Source organism: Echiichthys vipera (genome assembly GCF_963691815.1).
Source record: "Echiichthys vipera genome assembly, chromosome: 19".
NCBI classification, from domain to species: Eukaryota; Metazoa; Chordata; class Actinopteri; order Perciformes; family Trachinidae; genus Echiichthys; species Echiichthys vipera.
In genome coordinates, this window is record NC_139844.1 from 22,863,203 (window position 1) to 22,878,229 (window position 15,027).

At 42.2% G+C, this 15,027-nt stretch overlaps 2 protein-coding genes across 5 annotated transcripts in view; one reads left to right on the top strand and one right to left on the bottom strand.

Annotated features, from left to right (window-relative positions):
- Positions 1–6,808, top strand: part of klhl29 (kelch like family member 29) — a 230,841-nt gene extending 224,033 nt beyond the window's left edge. For 3 of the 4 annotated variants that reach the window (XM_083934650.1, XM_083934649.1, XM_083934651.1), the window contains exons 14-15: positions 2,302–2,446; positions 5,417–6,808. In XM_083934650.1, the coding sequence (XP_083790776.1) occupies positions 2,302–2,446; positions 5,417–5,600 (329 nt within the window). In that variant the 3' untranslated portion in view covers positions 5,601–6,808. Of the gene's footprint in view, positions 1–2,301; positions 2,478–5,416 lie in introns of all 4 variants that reach the window. The other variant, XM_083934652.1, reaches the window with a different exon arrangement.
- A 6,092-nt stretch (positions 6,809–12,900) lies between these two features.
- The window catches only part of atad2b (ATPase family AAA domain containing 2B), a gene marked incomplete at its 5' end in the record, with an annotated part of 69,034 nt that continues 66,907 nt past the window's right edge, over positions 12,901–15,027 (bottom strand). Inside the window, one exon of the mRNA XM_083933671.1 lies at positions 12,901–13,363. Within this exon, the coding sequence (XP_083789797.1) occupies positions 13,322–13,363 (42 nt within the window). The 3' untranslated portion in view covers positions 12,901–13,321. The remainder of the gene's footprint in view (positions 13,364–15,027) is intronic.

A 15,027-nucleotide genomic window follows, 5' to 3' on the forward strand; every position in this document is an offset into this window, starting at 1 on the left:
GAGGCTTGCCAAATGAGAATGAGGTATACCTGCCTGCTACTTCACCAAGCACTCAAACCCACGGCGGGTCCACTGGAGAGAGACAGGGAGCGGTGGTGAGAGTTTCTGTGGGGAAAAAGAGAGAAAGGCTTTTCCCTTTGAGAGCATCCTGTTATTATTCTGCCGCAGGCGCCAAGCAGAGAGGAATGAGTGTTCTGTGTTTACGGGACCTAACACAAAAACATCATGTACACACGCTTATGCTGGCACAGACACACACATGGACACACACACCCTCAGAAAGACTGGCAGCGGCATATCAATGAGATGAAGAAGTTAAAGGAAGAAAATAAACACGTCAGGCAGAATGTGAGGAGGACCAATCAGTGGCAACTTGTTTCTTTCTCAGCGGCTGATATTGAGGCTGATGGCTTGGATGGTTGCAGTGGAACTTGAGATTTGATTTCTGTGTGTGTGTAAAAGACTGCACTGCGGTCATGAAACACGTGAAACAACTGCATGGAGTCATTTAGAGGCTAAAGTGGAGTGGGTGGTTTGGCATGTTGAACGATTATCCAGATCAAATCAATTAATTGACTAATCATTTTAGCTTTAATACTCTTTTTACCTTTTTTTTTTACCAATTTCCCTGATTGTTTGGGGGGGTTGCAGTCTACAGAGGGTTCTGTAAAATGTCAATCAAATGCGCATTTCTAAACTTTATATTAAAACATTTATGCTAATATATTTATTATATATTTTTTTATTTACGTGACCTTTTCATCTGGTTCTGAATTGTGAAGCACTTTGCGGTCTGTTTTACTATGAGCTCCATTAATTAATCATTGATCAAGCTTCTGACATTTAATAATGGATTGAGATTTTACTGCGGTGATGGTTTAATGGTATGGGCTCTATAAATAACCACAGCCGCGTGTAATGACAGCTGTTACGGTGCTGATGGAGAACATCGATGCAACACAATTAGTGAAATTGCACATTCTTTGCCATTCTTCTTATTGACAGGTCTAATGAGTGGTGGAGCAGGCCCGGGTATCAATACGCACTCAGATGGTTTAATCCCGTTTCTAAATCCATATAACGGCAAACTGTAAGTGGGAATGAGGCTCATGCGTGTGCGCCCAGTTCCAAAATGACGGAGATTTATAACCACAAAACCATGCGTATGTGCTGCTTAATAAATGTGAGGGGGGGGAATAAACGCATTTGCATATTTCTGTTGTATGCATCTGGCCCCTAGTGTTGTTGTCGCAGAACATTATGAGTTGAAGTGTGGTAGTTGAAAACATAATGTAGTGCAGCTCATTCGGAGTGTCAGCCTGCGGAGCAGCAGAAGCACCTCTCGCCTCCAGAGATGACCTGTTAATTAAACATGTCGAACTCCTCTCAGCAGCTGGGGGAGAGGCGGGGAGAGAAGGAGAGGTGGTTCCAATACATAAGAGGTTTTTAGGGTCTCTGTCGCCATTATTAAGGCGTCAGACTTTCCTCCTCTTGTTGCCCGTCTCCAATGAGGGATGTCTGTCCATCGTGGCGGAGAACAGCGAGGACAACGGCTCACGGCCAAGTGTCTGTGCATTATTCATGCTGCTTGTAAATTGGCCAGCTGCAGTCGGCTCCAGAGAAATTGCTCTGAGTTTGAAATACACTTCCTCTTCCCACACAGTAGGGCTGCTACTCAGGAGCTGCAGGTTTCCAATGGTATTGTTCCGCACAAACCACTGTGTCTTATCATCTATAATTCTACAGCAGCGCTGCTTCAATGCTTCTGTTTTCTTCCTGTGCTATACACTGTATCCGCCTTGATTATACAGTATGCACAGTAGTCCCACCTGTCCACTCATGTGTTTCCGATACATTCTCCGTGTGAATATATGGATATGTCAGAGGGGGTAATGCAATTTTGAATTATAGGTAACTCTTTTATATTGCTGCCAAGCCCAAACATATTTTGGAGCAGAACCCAATAAGGCCGCTGTGATTTATGAACTCCGCTTTTTCACTGGTTTGCCATCCATTCTATATTTTTGTTTCCCAAAGCAATCTTGAGAGCGGCACATCTGTAAAGTGATAAGGAGAATGCTGATGATGATTTTTGCATGCATCCCGGGGACCGAAAGCGCAGGCGGAAAAGAAAATAGAAGCAAATTGATGCCATTACACTGAATGGAAATTTCTGCTACACGTGAGAAAGCCATTCAAACAATAGCTCTGTGTTTGCTCTAACAAAAACCCCCTCCCCTTCTTCCCTCTCTCTCTCTCTCTCTCTCTCTCTTTCTCCTTCTCTTCCTCTTATATCTTTAGATAACAAATATGCCCCTGCAGTGAGTCTAAACGGTTTTATATTCATCCTGGGAGGAGCCTATGCTCGAGCCACCACTATCTACGACCCAGACAAAGGCAACATCAAGGCTGGTCCCAACATGAATCACTCTCGGCAGTTCTGCAGGTAAGAGATTATTAATGTAGCGGTGCCACATGTAAGTTAAATCCCCAGCGTGGAATTGGGGATTTTTTTCAAAAGCTGATATTGCAGGTGTATTTTGTGTGAAGCTTCAAAAAAACACTTTCCCATTATTACACATGTATATATGTAAATGAGCCAAACTCCACTCTCTTTATTAGTAATCTGTCATTGTGTCATAGCGGCAAACGCGTGCACGGAGAAATTTCAAGCCACTTAATTAAAAGGAACAAAAACAGTCACGGGCTGAAAGTATTTCCAACCCGCTGCATTTTGATTGCGAAACTTCTCCCATGGTAGAAAAATTGCTTTTTAATTCATTGGTTAGTTGTTTGTTTTGTTTTTTTTTCAAAAAATTGCTTTATCAGTAACGCCGTTGTCTGTCACACTGAGAGAAACAGGACACATCCGTTTGAGTAACACACTCGGCTTGATATGATCACAGGGATTAAAAAAAAGAATAATCTTCTGACTGAATTTATTCCCCATCTACAATTTGTATTTGTAAAAACGGTTTTCAAATTGATCCGAAGAGCCGCACTCCCACAAAACACACACCAAAAAACCCAGGAAGGTTTCTCTCTAGTAAAGTGTGGCAAAAAAAGTTGGAGTATATGTGGAGAAAAAGTCACAGTTTAGTATTTGTAGAAAAAGTTATGGTCTGTCAAAGTGTAGTATGTTGAAAAAAAGTCAACATCACATAACCACCAGCTAGCACAATACAATGTTTTGTGCAAGCATCAGGTTTTCTGGGTAAGTCTCGTCTTCCCCTAGAAACCATCAGTCAGTACATGTTCCGACATTTTTCAACATGTTCCCTTTTCTGTCTTTTCTTAAACAATATAGTAATTAACTTTAATCACCTTTTTTTAAAAGCTCCAAATCACTCCATTTAATCCTGAGTTAAAACTGAGCGTGAGCCTTTATCCGAGTATAATGTTTGTGTTCTAAAAGACTGAGAAACGGCGGCCCGCACCTGTAACTTTTATCCCACTTGCGGACACGTAATGGCTAATAAAGAGAGATAAATGAAAATGAACAACAGTAGGATCACCTCCTAATATCCCAGTCAGCTCGAGCCACTGAGGTGTGCAGTTTGCTGTGTAATGAACCCGCTCTTTTCTACGCCTGACTCCTTTTTTTTTTTTTGTTGCAAAAGCTGAAGAGAAAAAGGAAGCATGCACAGATTACATTTGGGAAGCAATTACAGCCAGTGATCTCATGTGCAGAATGTATAACATAAATCACGTTGTCAGAGTTATTGATAAGCTGCACCGGCACGCGCCAGGCAGCTGTTCTGCTACATTTAACTAAGTCTGACACGGGAGAGCGAGAGATGCAGAGGAAAGGAAAGGAGAGAGCAACAACAAACACACGGAGCTGCCAAAAGAGGAGCCAGCGGATACTCGCAAACGGCACTATCGACGGTGCATGCTCCTGTGCGGAAGATGAAGTCTAGCGGGTCATCGTGCAGGAGAGCTGATATTCTCCCCTCGCTGCGTCCGGCCCACCGCGGGCCCGCACCTCCCCTCTGTTTATCAGGAAGAGCAGCTCCAGGCTTTGCCCCTGCGCTCTCTCAATTTTCGGATCAGCTGTGCTTCCTCTCTGAGTAGATTTAGGCTTTATGTAATAATCTGTTTCCCTCCCAACAGTGCTGTGAATGTGGGACTGCGCGTTGTTCGCTCTGTGTGTGTATTTGAGCGTGCACCTTATGTAAATGCAGATCGTTCCAAACCCCAAACGGAGCACAAAGCCCTAATCAGCTTACAGCCCAAGTTTTAATCCTCTCTGCACACAAACTCCTGTTTCTGTTTCTCATATCAAATGAGCACATTTGTAGAGATATTTGCTTTTTCATTAGTTTTCTCTCTCGCCCTCCAGAGGTAATGTAATGGTTTTTCTGGTTGTTGTTTTTTCCCCCCACCATTACCTTACAAAGTAGCCTTGTTGGGCATGTCGAGAGCAAGTGTGAGTAATGTCTCACTGTGACGATCGGCATGTTTATGTAGATGTGGTCTCCTTCTTACTGGCTTTGTCTGATCACGATCAAAAATAAGAGCCGTATTTCTTCTGCTACATATATTCTATCACAGCCACGTTAGCTCACACTTGCATCCACCTACTTATCTCCCTGACACTGATTATCTGTCATTATGTGTTCCGAACAATCAGTGCTTTTAATGGGGAAGCAGCAGCAGGAAGTGTTGGGTTTGCAGTAGCATTAACTTAAAACAGCTCTGACACTGCTGTAAGAGGGGGAACAGCTAACGGTGAGGCTGACCTCAATGAGATAAAATAACAAAATACAAAATACAATAGAGAAACGGACCATTAGAGGCGCTGGTATGCAGATTTTGTTTCCATTTGACAGAGCTAGGCTAGAAAGTTAGAGTCTTTACGCTAAGCTAACTGGCTACTGGCTGTAGCTGCATATTTAAAGGTGCTATAAATCTTCTTATTTAACTCTGCCTGTGACTGGATATGCATTTAAAAGTCCAAGTCGGCGACATTTGTTTTATCATATTCACCGAAGCCGACACTAAGCTCCGATAGAACAACATAAATCGTCTCTACGTGCACGCAGAGGCACAGTTTGTGCACACGCCGCAGATTAAACCCCCATGTTACAAAGGCACACGCCTCAAGCTACGCATACCGTAAATGACTTTAGCAGTTGTTATCTTTGAGTAAGTTAGCCAGCCTTCCTCCATGTAACGTGGGCTCCATGCCGTTTATTGATGAGACACAGGCGCTTTAGCAGGAATTTGGTGCACGCGCACTGATGAGAACTGGAGAGATCGGAGGAGCTCGGTGGAAGGGGGGGAGGGGCGTGAGAGTTGTAAACATGACCTGACCTGACTTGCCAACCTCAGCTTTAACCAAAAATGTGAATCTGTTTTTAACATTAAAAAGAAAAGGCAACTCAACATAACAAAACTCTGTGTTCCTGTGCAGCGCTGTGATCCTGGACGGGAAGATCTACGCCACAGGGGGCATCGTAAGCAGCGAGGGTCCGGCCCTCGGCAACATGGAGACCTTCGACCCTTGCAGCAACTCTTGGACACTCCTGCAGTCACTGCCCTGCCCGCTCTTCAGACACGGCTGCGTGGTCATCAAGAAGTACATTCAGAGCGGCTAAGGGGCGGCTCAGACCCTGATCACAGCGGGTCGACGGCAAACACCAGTTGAGCCCCGACTGCGGGACGACGTGCGACGGCAGCTTAGGGCCGGGCCGGTCAATGACCTCTGGACTTGACGCCAGCATCCATCCACTCTGTTACTTGTGCCCCCCTCCCCCTCCCCACCAAAAAAAAAAAGCCCTGTGCAGAATGTACTCATGTTCAGCTACTCAGCCATGTCAGGTGACGATGCCTAACCTCCAGTACTGTATGTGTCATGGTAGTAGTACATCCTCTCATCCAACAGGCACAGGGATCCTCTTAGTAATTAAAAGAAAATACTAGGTTTTTGCTGAAGTCATCTTTGATTCAGTTCTGTCTTTTCCAGATCTCTGTAAGCTCCTTATGGGTCCTTATTTCTCCTTATTTCTTTGCGTTACTCTGACTTTTTCAGCCTTTTTGAGAATCCTGTTGAGCAACTGTCAGTTTTACAGTCTTTCATAAGAGAGCCGAGTTTCTTTGTGGTGTATGAATGTTTTTCAGTCGTGATATCTACAGGACAGGAGGAAAAGTGAAAGGAGAGGAATCCACCGACTGTTTTCCTTATCAGCGCATGTGACGAGTTCCTTCTCTCTCTCTCTCTCTAGTGGAAATCCCACTGTGAGTGTGGATTTACGAGGTAATTTTAAAAACAGATCTCGAACTCCTTGCAACCCCCGGTTCCTTTAATGACTCGCTGAACATAGGAAAAACCTTCAAATCTGGGTCAGGTAGGGTTTAAAAAGAGGAAATCTTTATTTTGTACTGCGTTGTGAAATTCTGGCCTGATTGAGATATCGTCTGGAGGGTGAGCGGCCTGTTTTCCACCCATCGACTCACGCTCTTGCTCCGCGGGACAAAGACAGCATTACATAAAGAGAGAGAGGGAATTCCACCTTGCGCTAACCTCTGATCAGACGTTCCACCTGGGACAGCAAAAAGCACAATAATCACCTGTGACTGTTAGAGTTCTCTGTTGATCCATGGTTTATGCCTTTCATCAGCCCCCCCTGTCCCCACCCTTTTGTTTTATACAACGTGTTTCATTGCAACCCACAAAGGATTTTGTGTTGGTATTCTGTAAATACGGGAAGGAAATATGTATATTTTACAAACCTGAAGGCAATTCTGTATAAATGTTTTTAGAAAACAAAAACTGATAGGTTGGATTCAAAATGGTATGTCTGTAAATCTGTACCCAAAAAGGAGAAATTAACAATTGTTATTATTGAAACCTAATACATATACCAGAACATGAACAGTGTCCAGTCTTTTTTTCAGTGCATACTAAGAATGAATGAAGGCTGCTGTGGTATTTGTTCTTAAAGGGAAGCCGGTCGGACGTGTTGTACTTTAACAAACTCCTCCTCGAGCATTAACCCAGGTGACTTCAAATCGGGTAGGTTGCATCTAAAGACCTTTGTGATGCTAAATCGCGAAGCTTTTGAGAATTCACGAGGATTCGCCAACGTGGCGTGACGGTGAATATCGCCTAAAACTTGAAAGAGGAAGTTGTCGTAGCTCAACTTTACATTGTCCAATCTGCCCCGAATTTCAATTGCTGGAAAACAGCCCAGGCCTGAAGACATCTACATGCTGGAATTGAGTCATAGTCATAGCGCCACCTACTGACAACAGGAAGTCAGCTTTATGTGTCAAACTTCATCACATTTTGAGGGGCTTGGGGTTCTCGAAAATTCACCAAAAGTTGCACACAGGTCAGAAGGGGCAAAAAAAACGTCTGCAGTAATTGGGCTTGTGCGGACAGCGGGCTTTATAGTGCTATGGGTGGTAAAATTTATTTTGATGTTCACAAAATTTGGTGAGATCATTGCTCTCGCCTTGAAGAAATTTTTTTTCGCCTAACAATGTCAGCCATCTTGGATTTTATGCATTCATTTTCATTTTTCCGAACACGTGTTTGAGGCCTTTAGGATGCACAAAACTGTGGAATCACCAATTATGTTTTTAATTTGATGTTATAATTGACTTGGGTGTGGCTCGTCCGGTCTATAGCCCCCCCCCCCCCCCCCCCCCCTAATTACTTTGTGCACTTGAACACATTTTTAGCGCACTTGTACTGGAAAGCGCACAAAACCTGGCAGACACATGAAAACCCTTAAACATTGCGAAAATGAGTGAGACGAGGCGAGACGATGTATTACCTCCATAGCTATGTCAGGGCTGCCCACTCCTGCTCCTGGAGAGCTACTGCGATCCCTGCATGTTTTAGGTTCCTCCCTGCTCCAACACACCTGACTGAATCATTATCAAACGTGTGACGAGCTTCAGCTGTGTGATAACCAGCACATCCTTAGAATCAGGTGTGTTAGAGCAGAGAGAAACCTAAAACATGCAGGGCAGTAGCTCTCCAGGAGCAGGACTGGGCAGCCCTGGCCTATCTGTACATCTGTTCTAACCTCCGACTCTTCTGACTTTTTTAATGTTAACTCAAAAATACAAAACTATGGAAGGGATTTCATCTTAAAGCTTCCTGTATTAGCACCCTGTGGACGGACCACTGGTTTTTTAACAGGTTGTCAAATATTTTGTGTCAGTCCTGACAGCCTATGACTCTTTTAAGCATTTTTGGACATATTAAATTTGACTTTTATTATTTTTTCGGCTTATTTTTTGGACACTATGCTATTACTTTTCCTTACTTTTTTAACAAATTGAGCCATGACTGCTTAAGAAACACTATCCTATGACCGATTTAAGCATTTTTTGGACATATTAAATTTTGATCTTTTTTTTTTGCCTATTTTTTGGATACTCTATACTATGACTTTTCTTAACCTTTTTTTTTGGACATATATTTTGACTTATTTTGACTTTTTCAACAAACTAAGCCATGACTGCTTTAGACATGTTATCCTATGACTGATTTAAGCATTTTTTGGACATAATGTTTTGGACATACTAAACTTAACTAAGATTTCTTGGGCTTATTTTTTCTATTTCTGGCTCATTTTTTGGACACCCTATACTTTGACTTTTCTTGACTTTTTTCAACAAATTATGCTGACTGGCATTGACAGGCTACGCTAAAACTGACTGAGAGTATTTTTGTACATATTAAATATCGACTTACTTTGACTTTTTCCAACATGCTTTACGTACTATAACTTTATAGTATATATAGTTTTTTGGACGCTATACTATGACTTTTTCTGACTTTTTCAACAAATAATGCCATGACTGCTTTAGACAGGCGATCCTATGACTGATTTAACCATTTTCGGTCATATTAAATTTTGACCTATTTGACACACTATACTATGACTTTGCATTTTTGGGCTTATTTTTTGGACATGCGATAATATGTGATATGTCCTTTTCTGACTTTTTTCTACTAAATTATGCCATGACTGCTTTAGACAAGCTATCCTGTGACTTATTTAAGCATTTTTTGTACATGTTATTTTTTTCCCTTTTTCGATTTTTTTGACGTACTAAATCATGACGTTTTCTGGGGCTTATTTTTTGGACACTATAAGATAATATATACTATAACAAGGAAGATCGTCCGGACCCTGAACCCCCCGACATGTGTGTGGGATGTGAGGGCCCATCCAATGCTGCTTGCAGCTTTAATTTTTTTTTTCTTCAAACAAATTCATAAATTTGTGAGTTTTTTTGTCAAGGAACCACAAATCCCATTTCAATTACCTGTTCATGTAACCAGTGATATCATTGCATCTGTCCATTGCACATCCTGATGCACAGAAGTTGTCAACGTCTGAACAGACAATGCCACTAAACGCATTTCTAAGAGTATTTTCTCATTTCTGCATCTAAATGCAAACTGGAGGCATAGCACATGGCCAGGTGCAGCGTCTGTCATGACACGAGGCTGATCCAGATTGAAGCAATGCGGTTCCTTGGCACAAAAAAATCATTTTCAGTTGTTTTGTTTTAAATCTAATTTATGTGCACTTATTTCCACTAAATTCCAGAAAATATCAATGTTTTTTTTGCTTGTAAATGTTACACTCTAATCTCAGAATACTACCCCAGCTCTGTGGTTTTTTTTAATCCTACAATGGGCCTAATTACGCCATCATACAATGCAGGTACGGTGCTTGTAAGTACAGGTTTGCTCAAGTGCAGGCTTCTAACGTGTAATTACCACAGAACGTGGGTATAAAGTGATGCAAAAGTCGTCGCACATTCAAAGTAATTCACTCTTCTTTCCTGCAGGTGTGGATTTACAATTGTTCTGATTTACAGTAAGAAAAATCAACACTTGAAAGATACAGTTTGCACCTTTTATTCAAGTATATCACAGCAGTTTATTTGAGAAATACAGTAAATGTTTCATTTCAAATATAACTTACACTAATGTAACAACTGTGAACAGGTGTGTTAAATACACAAACAAACAGAATTGACAAAGCTATGGAAAGTCTCGACTAACTTAACTGTGAATAGAAAAAGGGAAGGACGACGTCATTTAGGATAGAACAAACCCTTTCCTTCTGCATACTGGACTAAGTAGTCTCAACTACCAGACAAAAATTGGTTGTTAGTCCAAACTGGCTACAATTTATAAGAAAGGAAGATCACAATGTATGACATTTAACTACCCATACTTTATTTCCATGTGTGTTTCTAAATTCATTAAAAATAACTCTTTTGGCAGAAAGTGGAGACAAAATGAACATTAGAAGAACGTTAATCTGGTCCTGTGTCTTCCTAGGATGCTCTGTACTAGACAGACACTACGTTTGAAATATCTTTTCCGGGTTAATGTTAGTCTCTTCCAGTATGCCACAGTCTGGAACCACTTTTTTACTGAGAAAACACCAAAACAATGAAATAAATAGAAAAGTCGAAAGGGCATGTTGTAGCGCGTTGAACCTGAGAGACCTGTAAACCCTTTATTCCCCCGCACGCGCCAAATAAACCTGCTACACAAACGCTACGCGATTCAGCAAAAACAATGTTAAAACGGACGCTTTTCCCGATTTGTTAAATTTCAAACGTACAAAAAGACAACTGACTGAATATTAGGTGTAAAACGTGTTTAATAAATAATAAGAATCATGAGATGAGAACCTGCGAGAGAGAAAAAAAGGCGGTGGTTGTGAAAAGAGGCAGAAAAAAATGCTCTCTGTAGCTTCGAAGAAGGTACGGGGGTGATATTATGAAAGAGGAGAGGATCTAGGATATCTCCTCAGAGTCTAGGTACAGTAGAAAATAAGAGAACCTGATACTAAATCATAAAATATACAGTCCATGAAATATGATTAAACTGTACGCAATCATCCTCTGGCTCAAATGCGAACATACATCACAATGGGAGAGATATAAACAACTCTTGGATTACTGCAGCAGCCGTGGTTTCCGCTAATCTGGTACCTTTGATGGTGCTGGAGATGTTGCAACAGTACTTCAGGGGAGGGAGGAAAAAATACTGCGTTTGTACCCAGTAAACAGTTTTCGCATTAAAATAAATTAAGCTGAGGTAGCGTTGTTTCTTCTCTGCAGTAGTCCAAGTGCTAACCTGTCGTCGCCAGTTTGCATATGGTCTTTGCTTTTGTCACCTAGAATCTGAGAACAAGGCAGAGGTGAGCTGGGGTCAGAGTTGCACCGAGAGGTTGGAGGGTTGAACAAGAGTGGGGGGAGAAAAAAAAAGGGGGGGAAAGGGGGGCTTCTCCAGTCTACATCTGCTCAAAAGTATTTCCAAAACCATGAAAACGGTATAAAAACTTGAGTAAACGCCTTCATTTACCGCAGTCAGAAAGCATTTGCCGTGTTCGCCGCGGATGACAAATCCAGCTTCTCTTGTCTGGTGTTGAGAAAAACACATGAAATAACTCCATAAAGTCGGTACACACATTTGAAAGGAGAAAAAACAAGAATCATGTAATGCTGTATACACCATAGTGACGGGCACTGCCTAGAATGGCCTTGTTCATTGCAACATCTCAACTCAAGCAAAGCATTTTATAAAAAATTTAAAAAAAAAAGGATCAAATACACAACATAACACATGATGTGGTTATGACCGTCTTTAAAACGTAATAGCTGAAACTGAACAGGCATTGTAATGTCAGCACCTTCTGGAGGAGTGGGATAACACTTGGCACAGCATCGTTTTTTAGTGGATTTTATTTTTTTTGCATATGGAAAACTGAAGAAAAGCTGGTGTTGTCAACCTCATCGTACACCCGCTGTCTGCTCAGGTGGAGACTGACCTCCCCGACAGGCCTGGGTGTTTAACAGGGTATGAATCCATTTAAATATCCAAACACTGACACGGCCACAGAAGGCTGAACGCATTATGTAAAACTTCTTTTATATTCAAGATTTTCAAATGTTGCCAATTAGTTTTTTGGCTAAGCTATGTTTCTAAAAGACCTTATGGCATTGAATTAGACATTTTTTTTGCTTCGAGGTCACTGTGACCTCAGTGGTTCGGAGCCACCCCAACTCGGAGCCTGTTTATTGTCAAAAATAGGAGGTTTTAAGTAAGGCACACACTAGGCAGTGCAAGACGTATTCCAATTTATGCTGCTTCCAGTTCCTCAGCTGGGGTGTTGGTAGGAAAATCAACTGGCGGGCATAGCTTGAGCGGGAGGGAGAACATTCAGACTGTGAATGTAGTGAGGAGGTGGTTCGGCTTCCACAAACCATTTAAGAGACGACAATCTGCTGAGACTGTGAACGTCAGTGGAGGTCTGAGAGCAAAGTGGTTGTTTATGCTGACCTACAGGCGACGCTCCGCTCGTTCACCAGTAACTCTGAGACAAACGCTGAGGGTGCTAACAGCCCTCCACGGACGATCGCGGCTGTAATGAAGAGGACATAATCGGTTCTAGTCCTGCTGAGCTAAACCTCACTGAGTTTGTGTTCACACTACAAAACTTCTTCGCAAACTACTGTTCTGGGTGAGGATCCTTGACGGTGGCTCAGATATTGAATTAAGAAATCAAGTCGTTAAAGTGGCAGAAAACAAAATGAGCCGCATATAATAGCGTGGTAACAACTGGCCTATGACAAAGCGTTCCACTCGAGGGAAAGACGGGCTCAGCAATGTCGTTCAGTGATTCAGAACATTATCGGTCCTCATCTTGTAGCGGCACTCTGCATTCACACTTCTGCTGGTGAGGATCTGGGTGAGTGTGTGTGTGTGTGTGTGTGTGTGTGTGTGTGTGTGTGTGTGTGTGTGTGTCTGCGTGTGCGTGCGTGCGCATTTCTGGGTGTGTATGTGAAATACACGCATACCCAAGTGTCAAGGTGTGTGTTGAGTGTGTATGCACTGCCTGCTCCGTAGAGAAGCGGTCAGGTTTGTGATATGACATCACCCGATCTGTTGGTTTTACTAGTCATCCAAGTTAAGAAGTAATCCCAAGAGCAGCATGGATGAGAGTTAGGATAGCACCCGAGTAGCACCAGGGTTGCCCGTCACCGTTGGGTGTGTGTGCGCGTGTGTGACTGACACACCTCCAGGTTTGGTTGTGTAGAAATGGGTCTGGATCTGGCCAGGTTCCTGAGACGATAGCACCATTGAATGTCTCTCTGTCCTCAACGTCGTCCTCGTGTCCTTTCTGGGCAAGAAGAGGGAGCTGGATTTTCTCTGCGTGTTTTTGGGTTCAGAGCTGGACTCAGAAGCTCCTTCTCTCTCTCTCTCTCAGTTTGGGTGTGTCTTTTGTGGTCCCAGGCTGTTCAGGATTGACCCGATAAGGTCTCCATCTCACAGGAATGTATCAAAATGCTGGATTCTCTCCTCCATCTCCTGTGTCACAAAGAGACACACACACATAAACACATACTGTTTAGTCTCAACCAACACTGCAAACTCAGATCTGTGTGTGTGTGTGTATATAAAGCATCTGTGTCGTGGTTTCAATATTACTTGGAAATTTCCCACAGCAAACAACAGCTTTCACCATGATAAATGATGTAAAATGAAGCAAAGCTGTGCTGGAATGAGACAGGCAATTTTTCTCAGCGTGAAAACAGCAGAGTTTGACACTGACTAAATCTGAACAGAGCTGGAGGAAGAGAGATGGATGTTAGCCTGCAATAGACCATGATTAATGCCTTGAAGATGTTACTTTGTGCGTGTGTGTGTTACTTTGTGCGTGTGTGTTTCTGTGTGTGTGTGTGTGTGTGTGTGTGTGTGTGTGTGTGTGTGTGTGTGTGTGTGTGTGTGTGTGCATGCGCGTTCTCTGATCTGAATATTTTGACTCAGTGCGACAGACGCCGCACACTATACCAATTTCAACATCTAGAACAAAAGTAAAAAAATATCAACTTCACATTATAAAAGCGGGGGAGGTAAACTTTTCCTCCTCTCTGAATACTTTTGCGTCTCACACAACATTATATCGACAATTAGCAGACACTACTATCTGCTTTTTTGGCTAAAACGCAATAACTTAGTTAATACTAAGTGCTGTAATGCCTTTAATGTAATTCACTGGAAACTTTGTGATGCTTTTTAGATCCTTTCTGCAGCAGAGACAAAAAAAAGGCATATCTTTAAAGTGAGGCCCACACATAAAGAGCATTAAAGCTGAGATAATTACTCAATTCAAGTGTGAGTCGGTAACTTTCTGTACGTTTTTTATCCATATTTGCTGAGACTGTCACTATATCCTGACAGCACAACCAGACAGACGATCTGGGGGAAAGAAATGTGTCTCTACCTTCCTCCCTGTCTCTTCCCAGAGCCCTCTCTGTGTCAATCTGCCAGATTTCACTGCGCCCAAACCGACAGCCAATCACAGCCGGGGAGTCTCTGAAGCGGCGTCGATGACTGCTCATGAATTCCAATCAAACTGTGAAACTTGGCAGCGCTCATCAAATATGAATCAATATTCCGTAATTGTACTGCATATTTCTCACATTAAGTGTTTTCTGATACATATTTTAGTGTACAGTTTAGTTGTAAAATGTCCAGTCGGCGCTTGGTTTGGGCGCAACTGTCTAATTTTACAGCTGAGCAGTAAACTAAAATATTTTTTTAACACTTTATGCAAGAAACAGGCAATGCAGTCAATGTCGGCTTTAATTGATTTGATTTTGCTTCAATGTTAATGTCATTTATAAATTAAAAAAATCCACTGGTTCCAGTTTCTTGAAGGGGAGCTACGCCCATTTTCAAATTTGAGTTATTCCAGTATTTTTCCCGTGGCCCCGAAAATATAAGTAAACACGAACGACTCTCCCAAATCTAAAGTGCTAAAACCCTTGACTTGTGATGTCATCAAGTATTAAGTGTTGAACTGCTCCATAAACAATGAATTGGGAGAGATGGTTCAGTGAGGGTACCTGTGGGGACGTTTCCTGTTTCAGAACTGAAAAAACTACGACAGAATAAATAAAACAAACAAAACATCGTCTATGAAGCAGCTGCAGACTTTATACGTTTATGACGTCACAAGTTTGAGACGT